Genomic DNA, 16047 nt, shown 5'->3' with positions numbered 1-16047 from the left:
AGCCTGGCAGAGACTAGAAACCAGGTGTCCCCAGCCCAGAGCATACCTCAGAACCTCACTGTAGCTGGAACTTCTTGTTGGACAATGGACAGCGAGCACAGGGTTCGCTGGGGATGGAATCAAAGACATGGACAGAGGAGGGCGCCAGGAGGTGGAAGAAGGTGGACAAAGCAGACAGCCGCTGCTCCCTTTCCCCCCCGTTCCGGCTGCGCTGCTGTGCCTTGCTTGGCTGCCTCCTGCACCTAACCAAGCTGCCCTCCTCCCTGTCACTTCAACCATGGCTGTACTGCAATAAAACGGGCCCTTGGCCCACCTTCTGTGTCTGTTTCACTTCTTCTCGGTGGGGAGGGATGAGCTGCATTGTCCTCTCCCCCTTCCCCAGCAGCCTGTATCAGAGAGGATCTCTAAGCCCTGTGGCACTGGGGCTAATGACTTCCTGGAGGGGAGCTGGGGAGGGCTGCTGGCCGTTGCGCGCCCCTACCCCCCACACCAGCCAAGCGGCAGAAAGAATTGATTGCTCAGAACCGAGGCGGGCAGCGGCACGGCGCTTGGACTAGCCCCCGGCCTCGCTTTCCCCTGGACCTGGGAGTCTGCCGCTGCTCCAAATTCTTGCTCTCTCGCAAGTTCCCCTTGGCATCCAGAACCAGCCTGCCTCATTCCCACGATCCAGGCATCTAACTCCCAGCTCTCGGCTCTCTCGCGGCCAGCGCCCTTGCTTTCTCCCCATTCCTGGGTGGGCACCGCACGGAGGGGGAAGAGGTGGAGGGAGCCTGGGCGCCGCCCCGCGGGAGCAGAGCTCCGAAGCGGCGGAGACTGCGATCCCGAAAAGTACCACGCGGGGGCGCCAGGACGTGTGCGGACGCGGGCAAGGCAGCGCAAGGTGGTTTCCGTCCGTGTGAGTGTGTCCATGGGCGTCTTTGTGTGTCTGTGTTTCTGTACATGTGTGTACGAATCAGGGGGTGTCTGGGTGGGATATATTCGGGGCTACGGGCCTGGCGTACCCCAGAATCAGGTACTCCAAGTGGCTTCTTGACGAGGAGGCGCTTGATAGGTTACTATGTACGTGTGGATGGGGAAGCAGGGGACTGTGTGTATCGTCGCGTATGCAAGGCATAGCCTGTGAGTCTTGGATTTTTGAAGTTATATTCCTTTAGGGCTTTTATGCCCTCCCACCATCCTGTGTAAAAGGAATCGAGGGCTCTCAACCTGAACCTCCATTACACTGGTCACATCTTCAGCATGTGCCTGGACAGGTGACTCTGCTGGACTAGGTGTGACATTGTGTTTGTGTAAGTGGGTGTGTCTCAGGATATCAGTGTAACTCTGAATGATACTGTTGTGTGTGTGTTTGTGTGACAGGTGGATGCTGGAAGAGGCTGGTTCAGGATTATGGAAGTACAAAATTTCCTTTCTCCTGTTAGCTTGTGGATACCACCTTCAGGGGGGTGTGTGTGTGTGTGTGTGTGTGTGTGTGTGTGTGTGTGTGTGTGTGTTCCTTTCTCCGTCTTTCCAGTGGCTGTCTCTGTGTCTCTCCTCATCTCTGTCTCTTTCCCTCTTTCTCTTTTCCTTTCTTGGTGACTCATCTCTGCGGCTTTGCCCTCCCCCAGCTTGCTGGGTCTCCCCTCCCCCACCCAGGAGTGGGTGGGGGTATGAAGGAATGGGACCCTGGGACTAAAAATCAGGGTGAGCACCCCTTTATTACTCATCATTCCCAGACCCACCAGTGGCCCGTAGCTCTCTCCCAGTCCCCTTCCCAGGACTCCCCACCCTCCTGAACTGGGATGGGCAGGGGATAGGCAATGATGTGTTCTAATGGGGTCATTTCCACGGGGTTCTTCAGCACTTTCTTTCAATTCAAGGTGGAGACCCCTGCCTTTCTCATAAAGTGCCCCTCCCTGCCTGTCCCCCCCATAGCTGACGCATTGAAAGGCTGCAGAGGTGAGTCACCGGTTGCGGGGAAGGGAGGAAGAGAGGGGAGGTGAGCTGCGGGGACCCCCAAGCCCCTGCCCTCTTTTCCTTTCCCAAACCTTCTCAGGGAAAAGACCCAGTGCTCTACCCCCTCCCTGGGTTTTCCAAATCTTCAGCTTGGATCATTACTTGGTTGGAGCCCATCTTCTCTTACTACCCTCCTGGAGAGTATGAGAGATTCAGAAACAAAGATAAAGAGACGGATTTACACAAACATCTCAGAGCAAACACCAGGCATCCCCTCCTGGTCCCCTTCTCAGCTTTGCCTTTCCCAGCTCTGTCTCTCATTCCTCTTTCTTTCCTGCCATCTCCCTCCTCTTCCAAACTCCAGGAACCTGTCCCCAGTCCAGCTCTTTTCCAGAAGCCCCTAGAGGCAGCCAGGTGTGAAGGGCATAGCACATTTTTGAGAGGTGGGGTACGTGTGAACGAGCTGACCCAGGCAGGGAACTGGGATAGAGAGAGGCAGAAACAGACCCAGAGATTCAGAGTCCATGCAGACACAATCCAGATTGTGGAATCACCAAATCTGTTGCCCTGGCTTCCATCTCACTGCCCTCTCCCCCCTGTCATAATGACTGAGACTCTTGGGATGTCGATTTCTGAGAAGCTCCCCTGGACTTCTGGGCGGAGTGGAGGAGGAAAGCATTGGGGAAGAATGCAGGAATGAGGGAACACTCTAAAAAACGCGGGGCAAGACTTGAACTTGGGGGCTGCAGATGAGTGGCTAGGATACTGACGCTTTTCTGCACAGAAATCTAGAGGTGAAGGTAAGTGGGGGAAGGGCAGGAAAGATCAAAAGCACATAGCAGTCCACATAACCTGTAACATATATCAACTGACATGGAAGGACCCAGATAAGTGCACAAAGACACACGTATTATTGACACACCAAGCCAGGCACAATTTTCAGACACCAGCAGATACCCAGACTGGATGCACTCAAACTCCCAACCGCACAGGTATACAGGCACTCAGAGGGATCAGGACCCACACACACTCACACTTACAGAGACACCTGGAAACAGGCAAAAACACAGCTCCGCAGATTGGAAGAGAAAATTACATATTTAAATTGGAACACTACCATGCCCATCCACTCTCTAGCTGATTAAATACACAACTGGTCCCCCCATTTTCCATTTCTTTTTCTTTCCCCCTATGTTTCACTAATCTCAGGACACACACAAACGCAATGCACATGTATGTACATGCATGTGCACATATACAAGCCCACAGGAACACAAACAATTTCTCTAGATGCCCATCTCCGTCATCTCATACTTGGTCTCTTAGCCCCATCAGCCTCTCAGGCTGACCCCCCCCCACCTCGCCTCCCTCCCTCCCTCTTTCCTTCTCTCTTGGATGGCTTCCCCTCCCCCCAACAGATGTCTGAGCCATCTCTCTCTGATTCATCCTCCTCAGGAAGGTAACGTGACCCCCCCCCATTCCACTGCTCTCGGTAACCAGGCAGGGAGGATAAAGGGGAGTGGGTTGAGGAGGAAGACGAATGAGGGGAACCCATAGGGGCAGAGGGATGTCCTAGATAGTCCGGGGAGGGGATGCGGCACAGTCTCAGGTCTGTTGCCCCCTCCTCTCCTTCTTTGGCATCTTCACAGTCACCTTGGTTCTCCTATTTTTTTTCTCTTTAGCCTGATGCTTTACCTGTTCCAGATGCCTGCCTGCCTGCCTCCCTCTCCTGCCCCCATCTCTTCTCTCTTTCCTCTCTCTCTACTTCTCCCCACCTCTTTCCCCGCAGAGCTGATGGGTTTTCTTCTGGGAAAGTGGAGCCACTGATGGAACCGAGAAGCCACTGCTGGCTATAGAGGGAAAGCACGTGAGCGTGTGTTTGTGTGTTTGTGTGTGTGTGTGTGAGAGAGAGAGAGTTTGAGAGAGAGAGAGAGAGGAGAGGATGAGGGTCAGTGCTAGGAAGAGATGAGGAAGGGGTTGAGGACTGGTTCTGAAAGAGTCTCTGAGCTCCTGACATACAGCTCTGATCCCGGTTTCCAGAGTCTTAGGGCGCGGGTGCCCTGTGTGTGCCCACAGGCACCCGTGTCCGCAGTCCTTGTGTGTCTGGCATGTGTCATTCCACTCCCCCCTTTCCCTGCCCACGCCCCCGCACAGCTCTCTGCCTGCACCGCAGCCCCCCTCCAGCCTCCCTCCCTCCCGTTCATTTCTGCAGTGGCTGCTCCCCTTGCCTCCCTCCCCTCTCCCCTGCCCCCCTCCTCATTTCCGTCCTCCCCCACCCCCGCCCACGGCTGGTCTCCCTTCACTGGACCCGGCTCGCTGATGGATTCTCTTTGCGCAATCTGTGCGTCATCGCCCCCCATCCCCCCGGAACCTCTAACTGTCCAAGCCCTCAATCCCAACCCCTCTGGCAGGAGATGCGGACGAGGGGTCTGGTGGCAGAGAGCGGCGATCTCTGACGTTGCACTCCCACCCTCCACGCCCCCCTCCATCGCGTTTAAATCTTCCCTTTAAGCAATGGAGAGAGATGGAGTTGAGTCACCCCCCACCTGCGCACCCCCCTCCCCACCTGGTCTGCTCTCGTCCTCCAAACGTCCTTTGGGGGGTAGCAGCGAGAGGGGAAGAAGCAGGAGGGTGGTGGGGAGAGGTGGTCTGAAAAGGGGCCAACAGAGTCAGCTGGACAGAAGGACAGACACACATTTTTTTCTCGAGACACGCACAGACCATGAACAGACACGACACAGAGGCACACACATCCTCAATCTTTTCCCTATCTCTTCCAACTTGGATCCTTTCCGACAGCATCACCCAAGCCTCAAGATCCACCCATGTGCCCCTGCCCATGGCCCGCATCCCGCACCGCAGATCCGCGGACAGCGCCCGCAGGCGCGCAGAACCATCCCTCCTCTCTCAGGTTCACGCCGTCCTTGGGCGTGTTCCCCACGCACCGTGCAGTCGGGGAATGGGGAGTCTGGCCCCCTCCTCAGTTTTGGAATCCTTCTCTTCCCCCTTCCCAGTGTGGATCTCCTATGGGTCCCAGTCAGACGCTGGGAGAGCCCCCACCCTATTCCGCTCGTCGGGCTCCCGCCGCTGCAAGTTGCTCTGTAACCCACCCTCCCGCCTTGCAGCGTCTCTGAATCCACCCTTCCATTCATTCTGCCATTCATTCATTCATCCTTTTCTCCTCGTCCCTCCTTCATTCATTCATAGCCCCCCTGCCCCGCCCGCCTCAGCATTTCATTCATTCATTCCTTCATTCATTCATTTCCCTGGTGCCAGGATAGCGCACACCCCTCCAAAGAGGCCTGCAGCGCGCAGGCGCGGGCCGGGAGAGGCACGCATCCTCCAATCGCTGGGCGGCCTCCCGCCTCTAGGCGCCCGCCCGCTTCCCCATGAATGAACATTGACGTCAATGGGGCGGGGCGATTCCCACGTGACCCCGCGCGCTGCTCTTTATAAGGCGGTAGCGGCGCGGGCGCTGTCCAGCGTGCTGAAGCCTGAGCGAGCGAGTCTCCCGGAGCCGCGCGGATCCAGCTGAGCCCAGCCCACTGGACGCCAGACCTCGACCATCGCTCGTATCCTAGCCACCGCTCGGAGCCGAGGCGGACGAGCCCCGATCTTCCCCTGTCCCCACCCCGCCCCGACCCTCCTCTCCACCTCCCGCGTCGTGGCACCAGCTGGTAAATACTCTGCTGTCCGTCCCTCAAACCCTCAGCAGCCGTGGGCGTGAGGGAGGGTTCTCTCTCCCCCAGTTGGGAGTGTTGAAAACACAGCGGGGAGCCCCCGGGAAGGGTCCCTGGTAAATGGGGGAGTCGCCGCTCTTCTCTTGCTGCTGAAGTCGCCCACGCACCATCCGGGGAGTCCTGTGGGGAGGGAGCAGAGATTTTTTTTTTCCCCGTATCCTTGCTGCTTAGTACGTGGGCGCTGCCAGTGAGCTGGCTCAGGGAAGGGGGGCGAGGAGGCACCGGGGGAGCAAGGGTTGCAGGCGTTTTCCCATTTACACGACTCCAGAGATCGGCACATCTTCCTCCTTTGCTCCTAAACGTCCCTTTTCAGGGTAAGGTTAGGGGGATAAGGGAAGCCCCGGCTTTCCTGATTAAAGGTGGGGGAAGGGAATATAAAATCAGAGAGCGGAAAATTCTTACAGAAACCCTCTCTTTCTTTGGTCACTTCTATTTTTTCACAGTCTCCGGCAGCACTTCGGTCATGAAATCGCTCAGGTTGCCGGCTCCTGTCCTCCTCTGCTTCCTTCTACTGACCAAGGGGTTGGGAGCAGCGCCCCCGGGGCACCCTGAGGCTCAGCCACCTCCCCCCAGCTCTGAGCATAAAGAGCCGGTAGCCGGGGACGCAGTGCTCGGGCCGAAGGATGTTAGCGCCCCAGAGGTCCGAGCCGCTAGGAATTCAGAGCCGCAGGACGAGGGAGAGCTTTTCCAGGGCGTGGATCCCCGGGCGCTGGCCGCGGTGCTGCTGCAGGCACTCGACCGCCCGGCCTCGCCCCCAGCGCCTGGCGGCTCCCAGCAGCGGCCAGAGGAAGAAGCAGCAGAAGCTCTGCTGACCGAGACCGTGCGCAGCCAGACCCACAGTCTCCCAGCGCCAGAGACCCAGGCGCCCGCGGCCCCGCCTCGCCCTCAGACTCAGGAGAATGGTCCCGAGGCGGCCGACCCCTCCGAGGAGCTCGAGGCGCTAGCTTCCCTGCTTCAGGAACTGCGAGATTTCAGTCCGAGCAGTGCCAAGCGCCAGCAAGAGACGGCGGCAGCAGAGACGGAAACCCGCACGCACACGCTGACCCGAGTCAACCTGGAGAGCCCCGGGCCGGAGCGCGTGTGGCGGGCTTCCTGGGGAGAGTTCCAGGCGCGCGTCCCGGAGCGCGCGGCCCTGCCGCCGCCTGCTCCCCCGCAATTCCAGGCGCGTATGCCCGAGAGCGGGCCCCTTCCCGAAGCCCACCAGTTCGGGGAAGGAGTGTCCTCCCCCAAAACACACCTAGGTGAGGCACTGGCACCCTTGTCCAAGGCGTACCAAGGCCTGGGCGCTCCCTTTACCAAGGCGCGCCGGCCGGAGACCTCACTCCTGGGCGGCTCTGAGGCGGGAGAGCGCCTTCTACAGCAAGGGCTGGCGCAGGTGGAAGCCGGGCGGCGGCAGGCGGAGGCCACACGGCAGGCCGCGGCCCAGGAAGAGCGGCTGGCCGACCTCGCCTCCGACCTGCTGCTCCAGTATTTGCTGCAGGGCGGGGCTCGGCAGCGCGGCCTGGGGGGTCGGGGTCTGCAGCAGGAGGAGGAGCGAGAGACCGAGAGGGGGCAGGAGGCGGCGGAGCAGGAGAGACGCGGCGGGGAGGAGAGGGCGGGGGAAGAGGATGAGGAGGCGGCGGAGGCGGAGGCGGAGGCGGAGGAGGCGGAGAGGGCGCGACAGAACGCTCTACTGTTCGCCGAGGAGGAGGACGGAGAAGCCGGAGCCGAAGACAAGCGCTCCCAGGAGGAGACGCCCGGCCACCGACGAAAGGAGGCCGAGGGGGCAGAGGAGGGCGGGGAGGAGGACGACGACGACGAAGAGATGGACCCGCAGACAATCGATAGCCTCATTGAGCTGTCCACCAAACTCCACCTGCCAGCGGACGACGTGGTCAGCATCATCGAGGAGGTGGAAGAGAAGCGGAAGCGGAAGAAGAACGCCCCTCCCGAGCCTGTGCCGCCCCCCCGGGCCGCCCCCGTCCCCACTCACGCCCGCTCCCCGCAGCCCCAGCCCCTCTCCCCAGCCCCGGCTCGGGACGAGCTGCCCGACTGGAACGAGGTGCTCCCGCCCTGGGATCGGGAGGAGGACGAGGTGTTTCCCCCGGGGCCCTACCACCCTTTTCCCAACTACATCCGGCCGCGAACACTGCAGCCACCCGCTGCCTCGCGCCGCCGCCACTACCACCACGCCCTGCCGCCTTCGAGCCACTATCCCGACAGGGAGGCCCAGGCGCGGCGCGCTCAGGAGCAGGCGGAGGCAGAGGAGCGCCGGCTGCAGGAGCAGGAAGAGCTGGAGAATTACATCGAGCACGTGCTGCTCAGGCGCCCGTGACCGGCCCCGCCCCCGCGCGCCACCGCGCGCGCCGCCACCCCCCTCCGTGTCGCTCCTTTCCCCTCTCAGTGTTTGCATGCGCCCGGCCCCGCCCTCGGCCGCCGCCCAGCCCCGCCCCCGTCCACCCCTCCGCCCGCGGGCCGCCCCGCCCCCGGGCTACGCCGGGACCTGTCAGACCTCTTCGTGCGTCGGAAGCCCGAAATCCCAAACTCACTCACGGGTGTCTCGGGGCCAGCAGGGGGGGGCGGGTAGTTTGTGCGAGTTCCCTGCCCCCGCGGGGCCCAGTCCCCACCTAGTCCCTCTCGGGATGTCCCGGTCTGAAACCGGAAAAAGGATTTCCAGTTAACTGTGTGAAGAAGTGTCTGTCTCCCGCCCTTTGGGCCTCCCAAGAGCCTCTCCACCCTCTCCGGATCGCTGTGAATTTACCCCTTCTTTCCCTACTCTGTTGTAAATACCCCTCACGGAGGAAATAGTTTTGCTAAGAAATAAAAGTGACTATTTTATTAGGACTTTGTTCTCGGTTATTCACCCGTCCCCTTGGGCCTGCGTGGTCCTTCCCAAGGGGCGGTGAGGGAAGCGCCATCCACAACACCCATCTCCTGCTCAACAGCGAAGGTTGAGTGACAGAACCTCTTTCAACCGTATTCGGCGTGGGGGAGGGGGCGTAGAATAGGCTCACATCCTTTAGGAAACCCTAAATTCCACTTCCAGCTTGGGGGTTAAAGTCACAGGTCCCCAGGCCCTGGCAGAGAGATGCAGAGCGGACACGGTGCCACAGCTCTGAGCCACCTAGTAAATCCTTCTTTGCACGATCTCAGGGCCACCTAGGCAGTGCTGGTGGCTCCCACCACCCCTGCTCCACCTTACCCACCCACCTCCCTTAACTGCTCCCTCAATTCCCTGGTCCTATGTACCTCACAAGACATGTGGGGAGGAGGGGTTGGCGGCCACGGAAACATCCTTTTAACTGCTTCTCAAGCCTTTTCTAAGCATAGAGGATGGGATACATCCTTGAACTCTGGAGTCTCCTCCCCAAATGAAACTAAACCAGGTGAAGGACCACAAAGAAACCTCAGAGGAGTGAAACCATGTCCCCAGGAGTTGCTCCTCCCTGTCTGAAGGCAGCTCAGGGAGCTGGAGGCACCTTGGTCAGTGGTCACTGAGGTCAGAGAGACACTGAGCTCACAAATCTGTTTGGGGGGAGGGCGGTGCCAGGTAAAATACAGGACACTCAGTCAAATTTGCATTTCAGATAAACAATGAATACATTTGCACAGGACACACTCATCCTAAAAACATTATTCATTATCATAACAAATTGAACTGGGTATCTTCATTTTTTTTTGGGGGGGGGGCTTAAATCTGGCAACCCTAGTTCCAGGGATGAGTGGAACGGGCAGTGTTGCTTTCCCGTCCTGACTGATCGCAGCAGCCCTCCTTCACAGAGCCTAAGCCAGGCAAAGTCCAGAAATGCTTTTCCTTTTATTTTAGAGGAAAAGAAAAAAAAATCAGACACTTTCCCCACCCCACCCACTTAGCTCCTGCCTCACCGGGAACTCGGAGTGAAGGAGGGACAGGGCCCAGTCTTCTGTAAAGCCTACCCTTCCCCCAGCCCTCCCTTTCCTCAAAGTAGCAAGGTTAGAAAAAAATTAACTATGTTGCTCCTCCCCTGGAACTGAACGGAGGCCCCACTGCAGCCAAGAAGGAAGGGGAGGAGACAGATGAGGGAAAAGGACTTCCCTCTGGAGACACGGAGGTCCCCCTCCCAGGCAGAGAAGCTGCCCTGGCTGGCTGCGGGGAGGGCTGGAGGTAGGTTATGGGGCAGGGAGAAGAGAAGAGCCCTGAAAACTTTTTCCCTTTAACCTGACATATTTATATATTTACAGTTATAGGGGGGGGGGGGAGTTTGGGGTGACATTAGTTCTTCAAAGGCAGGGGATGAAAGCCAAATAGCACCCCCAACTTGGTCACATTTTCCTGCCTCCTAGCTCCTAAAACCTTCAGTGGGAAAAGGGGAAACAGGAGGTAGGGGGTGGAGGGAGGGAATGTTTGAGGGTCCTGAGCCCACAGTTCACTGCAAAAGAAGGTGAGGCAACAGAGGTGGGGCAGCTAGGTCCCACCAAGAAAAGGGCCACCGATGCCCTGCCTCTCCACCAGCTCCCCACATCTCCACGTGGCCCCGGGCGGAGGCTAGGCCAGACCCATCTCCTCCAGCACACTGCGTGGCGACTCATCCTCCTAAGGCAGAGACAGAAAGAGGGTGATGTGGAGACGCCAGGAGAGGCAGACAGGGTGAGGGAGTGGAGGGTGGGCAAGATAGCAATCGTCAGGACAGACAGAGGAGGGGGAAGCACAGAGAGACACGGGGAGGGAAGAGAGAAGCCAACGTGAGCCCAAGGCTGGAACAGCTGGGCACCCTTCAGGGGAGCTCTCCAGCCTCCCAGGAGCGCCTCCCAGGAGCGCCCCCCAGAGCCAACCATGGCAAGGAGTGGGGTCCAGGTTGAGTCCCCCACAACGCAGAGAACCCAAAGCCAGGAGCTTGGCGAGCAAGGGGCTCAGCCTCAGTATCCGAAGGGGAGGGAGGAAAACTGGGACTGGGGGCTGGGAAACTGGCTTTCCCAGGGCTGGGGGTGGCAGATGGTTGGGTGCGGGGAGGGAGTAAGAAGTTGGCATCAGGTCCCCGAGGAAAGGTGGACCAGACTGCAGAGAGATGAGTCATTAGGGTCTGAGCAGAGCAGTAGCAACAGGGTGGGTGTGTGAGTGCCAGGGCACGTGCGTATGAGTGTGCATGTGTGTGTGCGTCTGTGTGTGTGATGGGGGAGCTGGACCAGTGAGATGGCAAGTTGGATTCTGCCCTTTCTCCTTCTGCAGGGATGAGCCCCCCCCCGCCCCCCATCTCTCCCCCTCCTCAGAGCCAGCTCAGGCCGGCTTGCTCATCATTGCAGGTTCCGGTGACTCATCTCCCTGCACCAAGGCTCAGCAGTGGCACAGCAGAGAGGGGGCAGGCAGTAATGGCGTGAGGGCGGGGGTGCCGGATAGAAGGGAGAATCAACAACCAGGCGCCCTCGACCCCAACCCCCAAATCCCCATGGCAAAATTTTGCTTCTGAGAAGCAGAGGCTTTGAGTATGTGTGTGTTTAAAAAAAAGAAAGAAAGAATGACCTATCATGTGCCCCTTCTCCATTTCTCTGAGCAACCCTAAATGCCGAGAGTAGCGTGGGACAAAGGCGATCTGGCTGGGGTGAGACACCCTGGGTCTTGGGAGAAGGAGGGGGGAACTGGCACAGGCGGCCGTCCGCCACCCCCACTACCTCCCACCCCGAGCAGTTAGGGCTTGAGGGCCAGCTGGCCAACCAGGCGCCTTGGGGGCCAGACGCCACAGGGAGGGTGCGAAGGGGCAGCTGGGGCCCGCAGGCAAGGTGTCCAGAGCAGGGAGGGTGCCCTTGGCCTTGGTCCTCTTCCTCCTACCCCTCACCGTCCCGGCCCGTACCTCTTGCAGCAGGTCCGCCTGCTCGATAGCCTTCAGCACACTCTTCTTGGAGGTGTCCTGGACGTCACCCCCCATCAGAAACTCATCCAAGATGAAGTAGGCCTTCTCAAAGTTGAAGATGATGTCCAGCTCGCAAACCTGGGAGGAGGGGGGGGAGGCAGAGCTGAGTGTCAAGGTGCATCTCCACCCCACTTTTTTCTCATCACGGTTCCATGGCCTTCGTGACCACTCCTGCCCACCTTGGGTTCTTGCCCCAGGTCTATGTCCTCCCAACCCCTAGGCCTTAGTCCTTGGTTTGGCTTTTCCTTCTCCTTCTCTTGCCTCTTTCTCTGTGATCATGAGACATTAGTTGCTCTAGTCTACCCTTGACTCCTGTTGCCTTCCCCCCAGATCTGCGACACAGTTCCTACCAGAGGCTGGGCTAGCTTCCCTCCCTAGGCACAGTGACAGGGCAGGGAAGGAGGTTCTGGATCATGGGGTAAATGACTTCGGTTCCAAGCAGCACTGTGACACTAACCAGCTAACTCTACATGGCATTTAATTTCTCTGAGTCTCAGTTTTCTCATCTGAAAATGGAGATACCAACACCTACTCATAGGACGGAATGAGGAGCAATCAGGAGAACCTGAAAGCACTGTGTAAATTATTAAGTGGAATACAAATTATGGAGTTATTACTATTCCCCACCTAAGATCTGAGCTCACTGCCAGTGCCCAGACTATAGCCCAGATCAGTTAATTCAGAATCTCCAGGGGTGAGACATAGGCATCGCTATTTTTTAAAAAAACCTCTCCAGAAGATTCCAAAGCAAAGTCAAGGTCAGGAACCACTGATAAAAATCTGAACATGGCCTCTGTCCTTGTGTGAGAAGTTTGAGCTGAGCTCTAGATGGATTGACTAAGTGGCAGACTCTGGTCCCCACCCTCCTCCCCCGGGCTGATTAAGGGGCATGGCTAATAGGCTTAAGGCTTAAAGAGGGAGATTAACTACTGTTCTCACTGTTCCAACTTCCCCTCTCCTGAGTCTTCCAGGGCAGAGACCGGAAGGACCCCAGGGTTTGGTAAAAAGAGGGGATTGCTGCGTATAGCAATGGGTGGATGGGGAGACTTACGCTGCCGAAGTACTTGTCCAGGAGCTCCACGTACCGGTGGATCAGCTCCAGCGTGATAAGCTCATTGTCCTGGCCCTCGATGGCGCAGCAGAAGTAGAGGCTGGCATATCTGAGGACAGGGGCACGGGAGGCACGGCTGGGACAGCTCCTGGGGCTGCTCTGGGACCCAGGCATTTTGTGCCCAAACCTCTCATTTCCCCCCATTCCCAGTCTGTGCCCCTACTGGACACAGGCGGGGTGGCCCCAGGGTGTGCAAACAGTAACTCACTCTGCCTCTTAGTGCCTCTCACAGACGCAAGCTCTTTCCCTCTCGACCTCTGACCTGTTCAGTTTGACTCAGCAAAAACCTGAGCCACGAATTCACCTGCTCAGAGGAGGAACTGGGAAGGGCTGGTGCACGTGTGTGTGTGTGTGTGTGTGTGTGTGTGTGTGTGTGTGTGTGTGTGTTAGGAAAGTGGTGCAGGATCTATGACTGTTGAATGAGGCTGCCAGGGACGTGTGCAATAGGCAAGATGGGGCCTTCGGGACAGAGGTAGGTGCATGAAGTAGGTGTCAGGCTTGAGCAAAGCCAAAAGGGAACAAGAATTTCTTCAAGGTGAATTTGGAAAGTAAAGGCGGCTGGAGTTCATCGCTGCCCTCCGGATGTCCTTAGCTGTAAGCTCTTCCTGACCTAAGGGACTGCCTATTTCTTGGCCAGGTGAACCCATCCCAGAACCCAATCAAGCAGGATCCAGGCAGGTCTGAAAGTAGGTGGGGAGTCACCTCTTATAGACAACTTTGAGGTCCCTCCACTCCAGGAAGCTGCACATCTTGGGCTTGCGAGCCAGAACGACCTGCATGAGCTCCCGAACCATCTTCTTTCGCTCCTTGTCCGAGGTGGCCAGGTACCATTTTTGTAGCCGCAGCTTCCCCTGCCGGCTGAACAGCAGCATAAATCGCATCTGGGGGTGGGGGGGAGTCAGAGCCAAGGGTCAGAGATTTGGTTCTCTGAGCTGGTTTCCTCCAGAAATACACAGCCCCAAACCCATCCCATCTACCTCTTCTCTACTCACGGCTCCTACTTTCTTCAAAACATCAGCCCTTGCTGTCAACACTGGCTACTCCCACCAGCAGGTGCCTTTCCTTGTAGGGGGTGTCAGAGCTTCTGAGTCTGTCATTTGGGTTCAAATCCTGCCTCTAGTAGTTGAGTAATTTGCCTTGGGCAATTACTTTATGTCTCTGGGCTTCAGTTTCTTGGTGTGTAAGATGGAAATAATAAAAGTACCTACTTTCCCGAGTTGTTAGGTGGGATTGAAGGAGTTGATACGTGAAACAGTGCCTGACACGTAGGGAGCACTGTAACACATTAGGTATCATTATTATTATTTCCTGATCTCCTGTTTCCTAATCCTGTTTTCCAAAGGTGGGTAAAATGCTATCACGGTGACAAGAAGCCCATAGCTGATGTCAGAGACGTCTGCTTTCTTTCCTGCTCTTTCTATCCACCACCACGCTGAAATCAGGTATTTTGTTCTCAAGAAGTTACCTCAATCCTCCATCCCATCCTAGCCATACACCCTTGCTGATGTCCCCAGCACACTGCCCTCCAGTGCCAGTCCTGTGCTCAGGGGTATTCTTCACGTTAGCACATGGTATTGGGAGCCCCGGATTCCACCCTCTGCTCTCCTCGGCCCTCCAGGCATTTGGCCAGACATATTCCTCTTTTCCTCCTTTTAGGGTGCCTCCTGCTGAATGCCCACACTTCCCCAGATACCAGGTGACCAATTTCCCTTTCAGTCCCTCAGTTTGGACACAGCCATTCAGGGTGGCTCGCCTAGGGAATGTTTGTGGAACAAGCCCAGGGGGGTGGACTGGGGAGTGCAGAGCCCTCACTACCCCGTGCAACCACAGCTTCCCAGTTCGGGGGGTGGGTGGGTCCGGGCCACATCCTGGAGTCATCTCCCTCTCCCTGGAGCTCTTCTCTCCGTGTACATTACCAGGGCCGGAGTCCTGGGTGTGCGGAACAGCACTAGTTTAGACGGCTAAGGATCAGAATTCGAGAGAACTGGGGTTTTTTTTGGTGGCGGGGAAGGGGAAGCGCTGCTAGAGTGGCGGGTGGTCAACAGAGGGGCACAAGGGAGCCGTGTGCGGCTACGATGGGGGGTGGGCCGGGAGCAGGAAGACGGAAGGCCCGAGTTCCGGAAAGAGGATGGGGTGGGGGCCGGAGAGCCAAGAGCACCGGAACCGGGAAGCCAAAGCCTGGGTCCCCGAGAGCAAAACCTCGAGCCCACTTGGCTTCCCCACCTCACCCCCGCCTCTAGGTGAGGCAGGACGTCCACTCCTCGGACCCGGAAACTATCCCCTCGCACACACCGCCCTTCCCGCCGGCCGCCGCTGCTCTGGGCTGCACGTGGACAGAGGGTCTCGGTGACTTGCGACCCCCGCTGCCTCCCTCCGCCAACAGGCCCCGGAGCCCCCATTCCTCGGGCGACTTCCCTGCGGCAGTGGTTGGGACTCCTTGGATCGCGACCCGCGCGCCCCCCGTGGCTCCGGACGGTCCCACCGCCCCCTAGTCACCTCCCTCTCTCCCCACAAATGCGCCCCCTCTCCGCGCCTTCTCCCTAAAGCCATTTCCAGCTGGTCTTCCTTCCGAGGCCGGCTAGCCCACCCGCCCAGGTAAGTGAGGGCCTCTGAGGACCGGAGGGAGAAAGAGCGGCTCACACCGAGGGCGGCCCCAAAGACCCCTGCAGGTGCAGCCCACGTCCCTCGGTTCCCCCTCCCCTCCCTCTTTGCACAGCCTACCATCCTGCAGCCTCCGGCTCTGCGCGTCCCTCTTCGGCCACCGTAGGCGCCAGCTCCACTCCCGTTCTTATCCTTTTGCCTCCTTCCCTCCCTCTCTCTTGAAGCCCCGCCCCGTCCGCCGCGGTTCAGAGAACCAAGGCTTTGCGTACTGCGCAGGCGCCAATGCTGCGGAGCGCGCGGGCGGGGCTGGAGGTGGAGAAGCGGAAGCCATGGCAACCAGGTCCTTGACTTCAGCTTTGAGTAGCCCTGTCGTCATGGTAACAAGGCTGTCTTGTGGGCTGGTAGGAGGATGGGGGAGGAGGACAATGAGGTCCTCGCGCTTTGGAACCTTGGGGGAGAAAGGCGGGTAAAGGGGTGAGAGGTGGATGAGGTGACCGCTGAAGTTTGTGAGGAAGTAGGGTGGTTTAATGGAAGGGGCGTGGGCGATTGAGAGGGAGCAGGGTGGGAATTGTCTGTAGGGAAGGAGGAATGACGAGGAAGGCAAAGACAAAGGGTGGTGGTAGGGCAGGCATGAGAGAAGTATGGAGCTCAGAATAGACATCTACTGGGAACCTGCTAGATGCAGCAACAAAGTAAGAGGAAGGTGTAGGTAATGAGGCAGACGAGAAATAAAAAGAGAAAAGGAGGGGCTGAAAGAAAAGTGATGTAAGGAAGAGGGGGAGAAGCATGATTAAGG

The 16047-nt window shown here is 58.1% G+C and overlaps 2 protein-coding genes across 2 annotated transcripts; one reads left to right on the top strand and one right to left on the bottom strand.

Moving 5' to 3' along the window:
• Positions 1-5157: 5157 nt before the first annotated feature.
• Positions 5158-8616, top strand: VGF (VGF nerve growth factor inducible). Its single transcript, XM_027126048.1, has 2 exons — positions 5158-5612; positions 6119-8616. Exon 2 carries the CDS (start codon positions 6139-6141, stop codon positions 7987-7989), a length of 1851 nt encoding a protein of 616 aa, XP_026981849.1. The 5' UTR covers positions 5158-5612; positions 6119-6138; the 3' UTR covers positions 7990-8616.
• Positions 8617-9229: 613 nt separating this feature from the next.
• Positions 9230-15500, bottom strand: AP1S1 (adaptor related protein complex 1 subunit sigma 1). Its single transcript, XM_027126049.1, has 5 exons — positions 15372-15500; positions 13353-13531; positions 12591-12699; positions 11480-11617; positions 9230-10227 (listed from the first exon to the last, which is right to left on the bottom strand). The coding sequence occupies exons 1-5, from the start codon at positions 15372-15374 to the stop codon at positions 10180-10182; spliced, it is 477 nt and encodes a 158-aa protein (XP_026981850.1). The 5' UTR covers positions 15375-15500; the 3' UTR covers positions 9230-10179.
• Positions 15501-16047: the final 547 nt, after the last annotated feature.

Source organism: Aethalodelphis obliquidens, unplaced genomic scaffold (assembly GCF_003676395.1).
Source record: "Aethalodelphis obliquidens isolate GAN/ISIS:26980383/991018 unplaced genomic scaffold, ASM367639v1 scaffold30, whole genome shotgun sequence".
NCBI classification, from domain to species: domain Eukaryota; kingdom Metazoa; phylum Chordata; class Mammalia; order Artiodactyla; family Delphinidae; genus Aethalodelphis; species Aethalodelphis obliquidens.
The sequence above is the reverse complement of the archived record's forward strand: the minus strand, read 5'-3'. Positions and strand labels throughout refer to the sequence as shown.